General features: G+C 47.2%; 1 protein-coding gene across 1 annotated transcript in view; it reads right to left on the bottom strand.

The window, feature by feature from the left end:
* Positions 1-13,290, bottom strand: part of LOC137269896 (delta and Notch-like epidermal growth factor-related receptor) — a 127,928-nt gene that overhangs the window by 14,524 nt on the left and 100,114 nt on the right. Inside the window, exons 3-7 of the mRNA XM_067803738.1 lie at positions 11,854-12,029; positions 11,061-11,197; positions 7,000-7,147; positions 3,489-3,719; positions 700-842 (exon numbers count right to left, since the gene is read on the bottom strand). Coding sequence (XP_067659839.1) covers positions 700-842; positions 3,489-3,719; positions 7,000-7,147; positions 11,061-11,197; positions 11,854-12,029 — 835 coding nt within the window. The remainder of the gene's footprint in view (positions 1-699; positions 843-3,488; positions 3,720-6,999; positions 7,148-11,060; positions 11,198-11,853; positions 12,030-13,290) is intronic.

The following is a 13,290-nucleotide window of genomic DNA, read 5'->3' as shown; positions in this document are numbered from 1 at the left end:
CATGATTTCACAGATGTAAAGTCATCTACTTGGACCATGATTTCACAGATGTAAAGTCATCTACTTGGACCATGATTTCACAGATGTAAAGACACCTACATGGACCATGATTTCACAGATGTAAAGTCATCTACATGGACCATGATTTCACAGATGTAAAGACACCTACATGGACCATGATTTCACAGATGTAAAGTCATCTACATGGACCATGATTTCACAGATGTAAAGTCATCTACTTGGACCATGATTTCACAGATGTTAAGACATCTACATGGACCATGATTTCACAGATGTAAAGACACCTACATGGACCATGATTTCACAGATGTAAAGACACCTACATGGACCATGATTTCACAGATGTAAAGTCATCTACATGGACCATGATTTCACAGATGTAAAGTCATCTACTTGGACCATGATTTCACAGATGTAAAGACATCTACATGGACCATGATTTCACAGATGTAAAGACACCTACATGGACCATGATTTCACAGATGTAAAGACACCTACATGGACCATGATTTCACAGATGTTAAGTCATCTACATGGACCATGATTTCACAGATGTAAAGTCATCTACTTGGACCATGATTTCATAGATGTAAAGTCATCTTCATGGACCCTGGTTCGCATATGTGATTAGATCAATACTGACCTTGGTTTCACAGATGTGACGACACCAATACTGACCTTGGTTTCACAGATGTGACCACTATATCCAGTCGGACAGTGACATTTGTAGCTGTCGATAAGGCTTGCGCATGCGCCGTTGTGGAGGCATGGGTTGTGGAGGCACTCGTCATACTTCTTCTCACAGTCAGCGCCATGATACCCTGGACAGGGGAGGATGAATTACAAGATATTTGTTATACATTCGCTTTCGGAATATATGCACAGCTAACATACCGTTTTCTCAAAGTTGTGGGTAACGTCACGATGCAAGTTAGTCACAACGGTAGCACAAGGCCATTTGTAACGTTACGTCACAACGGTAGTACAAGGCCATTTGTAACGTTACGTCACAGGGTGATAACAAGGTTGTAAATTTAAACTGAGAAAGTGCTATGCTTTGGGCTTCTCTCAACGTTATAACGTTTCTTTCAGTCTAGCGACACTTTAGGGTTCCTACATGATTCAGCTATAGTGTCAGTATCTGTGTCCGTCTATATATGTCTGTCCGAGTGTCAGTATCTGTGTCCGTCTATATCTGTCTGTCCGAGTGTCTCTATCTGTCAGCATGCACGCCTGCCTCTGTCCGTCTATATCTGTCTGTTCGAGTGTCAGTATCTGTACCCGTCTATATCTGTCTGTCCGAGTGTCAGTATCTGTACCCGTCTATATCTGTCTGTCCGAGTGTCAGTATCTGTACCCGTCCATATCTGTCTGTCCGAGTGTCAGTATCTGTACCCGTCTATATCTGTCTGTCCGAATGTCTCTATCTGTCAGCATGCACGCCTGTCTCTGTCCGTCTATATCTGTCTGTCCGAGTGTCTCTATCTGTCAGCATGCACGTCTGTCTCTGTCCGTCTATATCTGTCTGTCCGAGTGTCTCTATCTGTCAGCATGCACGCCTGTCTCTGTCCGTCTATATCTGTCTGTCCGAGTGTCTCTATCTGTCAGCATGCACGCCTGTCTCTGTCCGTCTATATCTGTCTGTCCGAGAGTCTCTATCTGTTAGCATGCACGCCTGTCTCTGTCCGTCTATATCTGTCTGTCCCGATGTCTGTATCTGTCTGCATGCCTGTGTCTCTGTACCCGTCTATATCTGTCTGTCCCGATGTCTGCATCTGTCTGCATGTCTGTCTGGCTGTACCCCTCTAAATCTGTCGGGCTTAGTGTCTGTATCTGTCTGCACGTCTGTCTCTCTGTGCTCGTCTGTATCTGTCTGTCCGAGTGTCTGTATCTGTCTGCATGTCTGTCTCTCTGTATCCGTCTATATCTGCCTGTCCGAGTGTTTGCATCTGTCTGCATGTCTGTCTCTCTGTATCTGTCTATATCTGTTTGTCCGAGTGTCTGCATCTGTCTGCATGTCTGTCTCTCTGTATCCGTCTATATCTGTCTGTCCGGATGTCTGCATCTGTGTACATGTCTGTCTCTCTGTATCCGTCCTATCTGTCTGTCCGAGTATCTGCATCTGTCTGCATGTCTGTGTGGCTGTACCCCTCCATATCTGCCTATCCGAGTGTCTGTATCTGTCTGCATGTCTGTCTGTCTGTATTCGTCTACATCTGCCTGTCCGAGTGTCTGTCTCTGTCTGCATGTCTGTCTGTCTGTACCCTCTATATCTGTCTGTCCGAGTATCTGTATCTGTCTGCATGTCTGTCTCTCTGTATCCGTCTATATCCGTCTGTCCGAGTGTCTGTATCGGTCTGCATGTCTGTCTCTCTGAACCCGTCTATATCTGTTTGTCCTAGTGTCTGTATCTGCCTACATGAATTCCTATCTCTCCGTACCCGTCTATATCTGTCTGTCCGAGTGTCGGTATCTCTCTACATGTCTGTCTCTCTGTACCCGTCTATATCTGCCTGTCCGAGTGTCAGTATCTCTCTGCATGTCTGTCTCTCTGTATCCGTCTATATCTGTCTGTCCGAGTGTCTGCATCTGTCTGCATGTCTGTCTCTCTTTATTTGTCTATATCTGCTTGTCCCGATGTCTGTATCTGTCTGCATGCCTGTCTATCTGTGCTCGTCTGTATCTGTCTGTCCAAATGCCTGTATCGGTCTGCATGTCTGTCTATCTGTATCCGTCTGCATCTGCCTGTCCGAGTGTCTGCATCTGTCTGCATGTCTGTCTCTCTGTATCTGTCTATATCTGTTTGTCCGGGTGTCTGCATCTGTCTGCATGTCTGTCTCTCTGCATCCGTCTATATCTGTCTGTCCGGATGTCTGCATCTGTGTACATGTCTGTCTCTCTGTATCCGTCCTATCTGTCTGTCCGAGTATCTGCATCTGTCTGCATGTCTGTGTGGCTGTACCCCTCCATATCTGCCTATCCGAGTGTCTGTATCTGTCTGCATGTCTGTCTGTCTGTATTCGTCTACATCTGCCTGTCCGAGTGTCTGTCTCTGTCTGCATGTCTGTCTGTCTGTACCCTCTATATCTGTCTGTCCGAGTATCTGTATCTGTCTGCATGTCTGTCTCTCTGTATCCGTCTATATCCGTCTGTCCGAGTGTCTGTATCGGTCTGCATGTCTGTCTCTCTGAACCCGTCTATATCTGTTTGTCCTAGTGTCTGTATCTGCCTACATGAATTCCTATCTCTCCGTACCCGTCTATATCTGTCTGTCCGAGTGTCGGTATCTCTCTACATGTCTGTCTCTCTGTACCCGTCTATATCTGCCTGTCCGAGTGTCAGTATCTCTCTGCATGTCTGTCTCTCTGTATCCGTCTATATCTGCCTGTCCGAGTGTCTGCATCTGTCTGCATGTCTGTCTGTCTGTATCCGCCTATATCTGTCTGTCCGGATGTCTTTGAGCTCACCTGGGACACAGTAACACTCATATCCCGCGATTCGATCCACGCACATGCCGCCATGTTTGCAGGGTTTGTCCGCGCACTCGTTGATGTCCACTTCGCAGTGGGAGCCCGTGTAACCATGGAGGCAGGAGCACGTGAAGTGCGTGGCGTTCCCAATACACGTACCGTTGTTTTTGCAAAGGTCAAGGTCACAAAGGTCGTCAACCCTTTCCTCACAAAGATCCCCCCGATAACCTGTTGCAACAACACCAACAACACATGAAACACCATAATTTTTTCACACAAATCTTGTTTCTGGAAATTCTCATGTAATCAATATTTGTTGCAACCAAAGCCACCTATACCTTGCGACATACATAATCATATTTCAATTTAAGTACAACGGCACGCCGACGCTCCTACAGAATTGACTCTGCTTTCACTAGAGGTTCCTTATGATTTGGTGCTTAATGCACCACACTGTTACTCTGTCTCCAGGGCCTTGGCTGTTGATAAGCTGGAACTCTGTGTTGGAATGTGTTCAGAGAAAAACACAACATGTTTAATGGAGTACAGAGGGGGAAGGGATCCAATGACACACAATCAGATATTACACACTGGTGATATTGACAACCAATACGATTGAGAATCATCATTATCGCTTACATTAAACACTTCACCACACGACCACGCGTGTGACACCCTCCCTGTCACCTAACAAACTTCTGGAGAGATGGTGGCATATAAACATACAGGAAACTCAGACAAAACATGTTTCCAGGGCAAGAAACATGTGGCTGATATGTGGAGCAACATCTCATGCCGTTGCGAGACGGGACAGACCAGACCGTCGCCACGCCGAATAGACGGCGTGGACCAGACAGATAGTTGACAGTGACATACCAAGTCTGCAGTTACACCGACATACCGAGTCTGCAGCTACACCGACACACCGAGTCTGCAGCTACACCGACATACCGAGTCTGCAGCTACACCGGCATTCCGAGTCTGCAGCTACACCGACATACTGAGTCTGCAGCTACACCGACATACCGAGTCTCCAGTTACACCGACATACCGAGTCTGCAGCTACACCGACATACCGAGTCTGCAGTTACACCGACATACCGAGTCTGCAGCTACACCGACATACCGAGTCTGCAGTTACACCGACATACCGAGTCTGCAGTTACACCGACATACCGAGTCTGCAGTTACACCGGCATTCCGAGTCTGCAGCCACACCGACATACCGAGTCTGCAGTTACACCGACATACCGAGTCTGCAGTTACACCGACATACCGAGTCTGCAGCTACACCGGCATTCCGAGTCTGCAGCTACACCGACATACCGAGTCTGCAGTTACACCGACATACCGAGTCTGCAGTTACACCGAGATACCGAGTCTGCAGCTACACCGGCATTCCGAGTCTGCAGCTACACCGACATACCGAGTCTGCAGTTACACCGACATACCGAGTCTGCAGTTACACCGGCATTCCGAGTCTGCAGCTACACCGACATACCGAGTCTGCAGTTACACCGACATACCGAGTCTGCAGTTACACCGAGATACCGAGTCTGCAGCTACACCGGCATTCCGAGTCTGCAGCTACACCGACATACCGAGTCTGCAGTTACACCGACATACCGAGTCTGCAGTTACACCGAGATACCGAGTCTGCAGCTACACCAGCATTCTGAGTCTGCAGCTACACCGACATACTGAGTCTGCTGCTAGACCGACACACCGAGTCTGCAGCTACACCGACATACTGAGTCTGCAGCTACACCGACATACTGAGTCTGCAGTTACACCGACACACCGAGTCTGCTGCTAGACCGACACACTGAGTCTGCAGCTACACCGACATACTGAGTCTGCAGCTACACCGACACACCGAGTCTGCTGCTAGACCGACACACCGCGTCTGCAGTTACACCGACATACTGCGTCTGCAGTTACACCGACATACCGAGTCTGCAGCTACACCGACATACCGAGTCTGCAGCTACACCGACATACCGAGTGTGCAGTTACACCGACACACCGAGTCTGCAGTTACACCGACATATTGAGTCTGCTGCTAGACTGACACACCGAGTCTGCAGTTACACCGACATACCGAGTCTGCAGCTACACCGACATATCGAGTCTGCAGTTACACCGACATACCGAGTCTGGAGCTACACCGACATACCGAGTCTGCAGTTACACCAACATACCGAGTCTGCAGCTACACCGACATACCGAGTCTGCAGCTACACCGACATACCGAGTGTGCAGTTACACCGACATACCGAGTCTGCAGCTACACCGACATACTGAGTCTGCTGCTAGACCGACACACCGAGTCTGCAGTTACACCGACATACTGCGTCTGCAGTTACACCGACATACCAAGTCTGCAGCTACACCGACATACCGAGTCTGCAGTTACACCGACATACCGAGTCTGCAGCTACACCGACATACCGAGTCTGCAGTTACACCGACATACCAAGTCTGCAGCTACACCGACATACCGAGTCTGCAGCTACACCGACATGCCAAATCTGAAGCTGCACCGAGATACCAAGTCCGTAGTTACATCAACATACCGAGTCTACAGCTACACCGACATACCAAATCTGAAGCTACACCGACATGCAGCTACACTGACATACCAAGTCTGAAGCTGCACCGAGATACCACGTCTGCAGCTACACCGACATACCAAATCTGCAGCTACACCAACATACCGAGTCTGCAGTTACACCGACATACCGAGTCTGCAGCTACACCGACATACCGAGTCTGCAGCTACACCGACATACCGAGTCTGCAGCTACACCGACATACTGAGTCTGCTGCTAGACCGACACACCGAGTCTGCAGTTACACCGACATACTGCGTCTGCAGTTACACCGACATACCAAGTCTGCAGCTACACCGACATACCGAGTCTGCAGTTACACCGACATACCGAGTCTGCAGCTACACCGACATACCGAGTCTGCAGTTACACCGACATACCAAGTCTGCAGCTACACCGACATACCGAGTCTGCAGCTACACCGACATGCCAAATCTGAAGCTGCACCGAGATACCAAGTCCGTAGTTACATCAACATACCGAGTCTACAGCTACACCGACATACCAAATCTGAAGCTACACCGACATGCAGCTACACTGACATACCAAGTCTGAAGCTGCACCGAGATACCACGTCTGCAGCTACACCGACATACCAAATCTGCAGCTACGCCAACATACCGAGTCTGCAGCTACACCAACATACCAAGTCTGAAGCTGCACCGAGATACCGAGTCTGCAGCTACACCGACATACCGAGTCTGCAGCTACACCAACATACCGAGTCTGCAGCTACACCAACATACCAAGTCTGCAGTTACCCTGAGATACCGAGTCTGCAGTTACACCGACATACCGAGTCTGCATCTACACCGACATACCGAGTCTGCAGCTACACCGACATACCAAATCTGAAGCTGCACCGAGATACCAAGTCTGCAGTTACATCAACATACCGAGTCTGCAGCTACACTGGAATCCCTGCCCGTCGTTGTTCTTGTGCTGACACTGACCACCGGCATAGCAGGGATCACTCAGGCAGGAGTCGTGCTCGCCACAGTAGTCTCCCGTGAAGTTTCCACAGCAGGAGCAGGTGAAGTTCGCCTGAAATAAAACCATTCTAGTGACGTTACCCTATTTTTGTTGCTGGTAACTGTCTGCTCTAGAGTAGCCTCAGGTATTTAAAGTTGTGCAGAGTTTCAGACGGAAAGGACTCGAACCCATTGGCTTGAGATTTTTATGATTCCGCCATTGCAGAAGTCACGTGGTACTCGTTCTATAAATAGACAGACATACACACAGATAGCTATATAGAAATATATACAGATAGTTAGATGAGAGTTACCTCTGGGTCATGAAATTTGACTGTACTTATTAACTTGTGGAGAGGCTCATGCTAACCTATCGGGTCAATAGTTATTTGGTAAGATGGAAGACTACATCATCGGGATGACGGTTGTGGGTGATCTGGTAATTTTGCGTCTAAGTCGCACAGCTTACGATGGTCTGGTAAATCTGCAACTACCTCACGGTCTGATCAAATGATGGCTGGTTGTCCAGACATATACACAGAACCGATCATAGTGTGTTGGTTGTCCAGACAGACCTGCATACAGCCCTGATGACAAGGTGTTGGCTGTCAATGCAAACTTATACATAGTCCTGATCACAGTGCTGGTTGTCCAAACTACATCTCTTGCCCAGAACACAACCAACTGCTCGCCGCTCCAACCCACCCCAAACTAAAATCAGTGTTTGCTAAGGACGCTAATCTGACTGTGGATCCCCGAAAGGTGAATAGATCACTGTCAATGTGGACTAATGTGCATGGATGTCATCCTAGATCAGCGAGTATATTTCTGACTGAATCGTTATTGGAAGGTAAATGTCTACAGACTCGGGACCACAGACGGCGCATTCCGAATATTGCCGCAGCTCAACATCTAATTACTAGTTGCAATTTTGTGTGAATCACTGTTGGTCTGTCTAGTCGGCGTGGGCTGACTGAATGTAATAAGAGCGCACTTGTAAGGATGGAGGGAAAACTTGCAGGTGCGTGGACGACAATTACCGAGGTCCTGACGGGGATATTGGAAGCAACAGGTATCATGGCACTGTTTGTCGAAGAGATCATTAATTAATGTTGCATGACTTTTTGTGTGTAGACGTCTCCTCTTGCATCGTAGAAACCACGACTACACAACAACATTAGTCGCACTACGACATTGCAGCCTACGTCGACACACAAACTTCATCGTCAACAGTACATGGGCGTATACGGAGTCTGACTGAGTTCTACATTGCCAGAGGCACATGAAGCGGTGTGTGGAGTTATGAGTGTATTGGTTGGCCCCATTCAGTAACGTGCCATTACACAACAGTGGTAAACAATCTGCTCCATACTAAACAATAGACAGACCAGACAATCGTGTGGTTTCTCTCAGCAACAACAAGCTGCGCCGTACAGGCCGTCTGACAAGTCTGACCACAGGCTGCATAGTGTCGCCTCTAACCATTAGTTAACAAGAGTGTCAAAATGTGTCCAGGTGTGTCCAGGTGTGTCCCCCTGTGTTGTCCTTGAGTCAAGACAAGTCTCATTTCACGAGACCTGAGGGTAATGACGTCGTACTGGTCTATTTGGATCGGCTTCGAACAATCATCGTATTTCTGGCACTTCAACGTTAGGTATATTTCACAGCAGAAGTACAAGTAGACGTCTGTGTGACTATCTTACAGTGATGCTGGACACACACGATGGACACAGGTAGTCGCGAGTACAGACTCACATGGAGGTGTAAATCAGAGGGTTCTGTCAAGCAACTTGTCCGTGATCTGCCCGGACATCTGGGTCCCAACATTCCCTGAGCACCGGAAGTAACACCAATACCTTACATCCGACATATACCAAGCAGGAGGTTTCTGAGAAGGCTTCTGGTATATTCGGCAGTACCTTTCATTAGTCACGTAGATAAGAAGAGTGAGTGACTTTGGTTTTACGCCGCTTGTAGCAATATTGATTATACCAGCAGTCACCAGGGGACACCAGAAATGGGCTCTACACATTGTGGGGAATCGAACCTAGGTCTTCGGCGTGACGAGCGAACACTTTAAATATTAGGCTCCCTCACAAGCCCACATAAGAAAAGAAAACTGAGATAAACGTCACAGTTGCTAATTAAAGTCCCAGGAATTGATAATTTTAACCACTACTGACTGTTACTCGGTATTCACCTGGTTGCGTTTACGAGTTTCTTTTGAACAGTTTTCTACACTCAACTTTGCACTCTTCATTGGTTTTAATTGTTTACAGGAACGGAAAGCTGCCAGTAAGTGTGGCGATGCGTTGACAAGATACTCGAACCTACGTATGCATGTTGGAACATCACCACGTGTACCTGCCCAGGTGGCGCTTCATTCGTCGTCGTTAGTCAGCACCTCTTTAATCTGTACCACTCGCTTTTACGAGAGTGTGTGCTGTCACTTGACGGTGTACGTCCAGACGCTTCACGGCAGTCTCAGAGTATCTGAGTCTGGACCAAGCAATTCAGCACTTGACATCCTGAGGCGGTCCACGCAAGTGAGGATGCTGCCGTGCCGTGCCGTCCACGAAGTTAGTGACACTGACCACCCCGTCCATTAGGTCCAGCAAGGATGCCTGGGGTCGACTCAATACGTTGGAGACTCTGTACATGTATTCACAACACCTGACGATGACATGTTGAGAAGTACGGGCCTCCAGGGATATACGGAATGAAGTAGCAATGTGTGAGCGCACGTGTGTGTGCGTGTACGTGTACGTGTTTGTGCTTGTATGAGCCTGTTTCGATACCTGTGATATAGAGCCAGCCCGCTGATACACAATGTCTGAGTTTATCATCGATTTTCCTCTCACACAGATCACAAACTTTGAACCGACATTTTGCTTCCTACCACTGAAGTAGAGTAACCAACCGTTCTCCAAGAGGACGTTCCCTTCCATTCAACCCCTCCTCATCTCCCATCTCCCCTTGGAACGCATGAATGAATGAATGAATGAATGAATGAATAATACTTAGTTAGTGGATAGATAACACCCAACATAAACCCACATAGGTTTGCTTGCAATCACGAGGCTTTTACAAATGGCGTATTATTGCCAGCGCTGAGAATTACGTTCACCACAGTGGTTTGCAACACGGGTTACTGACACGAAGGTATACATTATCACTGACGGGTGCCGACACAATATATAAAGAGGCGTACCATACAAAGTTAGGGCACTTCAAAGAATGGTCGCTGCATATATCCCAATAACCGCATTTACCTATAACATGAGGCAGGGATCACAAACATAGGAGCAGCGCTTTGGGTGCTGTTTTCATCTGTAGCTCGTCTGCTAGCCAAAACCATTGCTCAGTTTGAACTGCTAACATGTCGATTTTCTTGTTTATTTTATCCTGTACACAAACGCATAAAAACACGATGATGACACCTGTCTGCTCGCTAATTGCTGCACTTTCCGAGACACTTACACTAGCATAAAGTGCTAATGTACATGTATTCATCGCAGAGAGACCATTGTCCCCTTGACGACCTTGGTCGTGACCCATCCCGCACTGAGAAGATCTAGCAATCCTCCTGACTATGAATGAAATATGCCCCAGAAGCAATTTTGGCTCGGAATAATATGGAAACATCACAATTTTACGATACCCTAGATCCCAATTTACTGCTCCGGGTTTGGGGATTCGATATTGTATATTTCATATTGTCGGTAAATCTACTGGCTTTAAATACTGGTAAAACTGGCAAAAAGGCAAGCATTATTAGATTCGATCTGAAACGAACTTATAGAGTTCACCTCGTTACTCCCCTTTCCTTTCGTTATATCGTAGTGTTGAGACCCGTCAGCGCGGGTATATATTCCTTTATGTCAGTTTGATTTTGAGGTACAAGCTCAAGAGACATTTAATTTGCAGTCAATAGAGAACATCCGCTGTCGGTATTGTAGTTACATAACAAAGACACTGATACATACCTCCCCTTTCCTTGTTGTACAGATGCCTTGACCTTCACAGGATGGGCCGTCTCCATGGTGGCAGTTGTTGTCCTTCACAGTCACGTTCAAACGAAGACCGAACTCGCAGCGGATGAGTGGGTCATCGTCCATGTCAACTGCAACAACATTAGGTAGTAGACTGTCGATATATATCTGACAGTTTCTTACGTGACACGTTATGATCTGATGCATACACCGCGGTTTAATCCATTAACATACTTCATGGCGCATACATCCCACCATAGACTCATTGAACAGTGTTACCAGCTACACTGACATGCATCGTTCATCGTTATGACATCAGTGGTGAATCCCTATATATTACCTGCCCAGTTGCATGTCAGAAACATCGTGGTTTTCACTCCCCACTGTGATGAAAATGTAAGTTTCAGTTAGGTCGGACACTTGAGTCGGTAACAACTGTAAACGCTATGTTTGTTGATGTTACAGCTACAGCTACAGCTACAGCTACTGCTACAGCTACTGCTACTGCTACAGCTACTGCTACTGCTGGTACTGTTACTGCAACTGCTGCTACCACTACTATCATTTCAGTGTGTGTATTTCATAAAGACGATCTGAGGGAGCAGGTGCTATTACATCAAGGCTGAAGGAATTTGAGGACATGTTTTATCTGTTGGCATCTTCGACAGTCTCAAATATCTCCCTCTGTTCTGAAAGATTACTCCTTCACCCTACATGTCTATATATCTGTATAGTTGGAAGATGGGTATTTATCTGAATCACTTGGGGCAGTGTTGGGCGGTCTTACCGATAAAATAATGAACTCCTACAGGAAGGAACTCTGCTGGAATTGCAAATGTCTGATTGCTCTCCTCTTGAAGCACGGGCAGCCCATGGCTTTTGTTGCACGTGCGGAACCCAGCCTCGTCCACTTTGAAAGGTAGAATCGGGAAATTGAGACCGTCGTACTGACTCGGGGCAAATCTGGAAACAATGGAAATTGTGTTATACATAATGGATGTTCGTGAGATAGTTTTCTTGGAATTATATAAGATAACAAGTCGTGATGATGTGGAGGTGGTGATGGTGGGTAGTCGGGACGTGCCTCCAAGGAACACCGGAAGTGGGCACTCACATACACCGAGTGGCGATTACTTAATGTTCTATATATAGACCATCCCCTTCCGGGTTATGATTCTTTACAAACAGGAAAATTCATTTAATTCCCTTCTGATCCTGCTTCCGCCACATATTCCCCTCTGCCGTCTGTCTGATCACGTGACTTCACCTACAGTTTCAGCCCCAGACACTGCGCGGGCACACACCAGTGTGTATGCGTTCTGACTACTGTCGCAGAAGAGTAAGACAGTTGTTGTAAGTACGTTATATCTAGAACATCTGCCTGGACGTCGCCCAAAATCTGTTTCCCACTCGGATTAGGTGTCCATTTGCTGATAGTGCATATGGCTAAAGTTACGTATCGCTGACTTTACATGTCCCGACTAAAACTGCCACAAATCTCAGTCTTCAACTTTTACAATGGTGGCTGTTCTTAAAAAAACGTTTGAGGTGTATATATTCTCTCCATTGATCACATCATTTTAGCGTTGTCGTAGGTCGCTGCTGAAGGTCGCAGGTTGTAGCTGAAGGTCTATAGGTCTCAGTGTTTCCCTGAGTCGCTAATTGAAACACAACATCCGACGAAGATGCAATCCAACTGTCTCAGTAACATTGTCTCGGTGGTCGTCTGTCAGTTTCACTGTACTTCAGCTGTCCGTCGAGTGGATAATGTCCGGAGCTGTATTCCAGCCAAACGGTCACACAATGTAGAAGACGTCCTCTCTCCTCAACAGTGGTGCTCCACCGCTTCTCCAACTCTCTCTCTAGTCCCACTGACAGTTCTTCTGCAACCTGACATTAATTACAATCTAAACAGGCAATCACTTCCAGCACTAGCAAACATGTGATTGACAATATTTGTTTAACCTGACACTGATGCCGAGTTACGAAGCCGGAAGTGCGGCACACCGATCACACACGACGTACTGACGTCAGCGGTAATGACGGAGCAAACTACCTTACGTTCGGGACAGAAAGGAGACTGCACTGATGACGTCACTGAATTATAAAGAAACACATATGGTTAAAGGGGAGGAGGGGAGCGAGATACTTGCTGACATGCTTGACACCTTGGCTCCTTCTTTCACAAGGTCAAGATTAGAATGAAACAAACCCAAATAATCAT

This window comes from Haliotis asinina, unplaced genomic scaffold (assembly GCF_037392515.1).
Source record: "Haliotis asinina isolate JCU_RB_2024 unplaced genomic scaffold, JCU_Hal_asi_v2 scaffold_18, whole genome shotgun sequence".
NCBI lineage: Eukaryota > Metazoa > Mollusca > Gastropoda > Lepetellida > Haliotidae > Haliotis > Haliotis asinina.
Note: the sequence above shows the minus strand (reverse complement) of the source record. Positions and strands in the feature narration are given on the sequence as shown.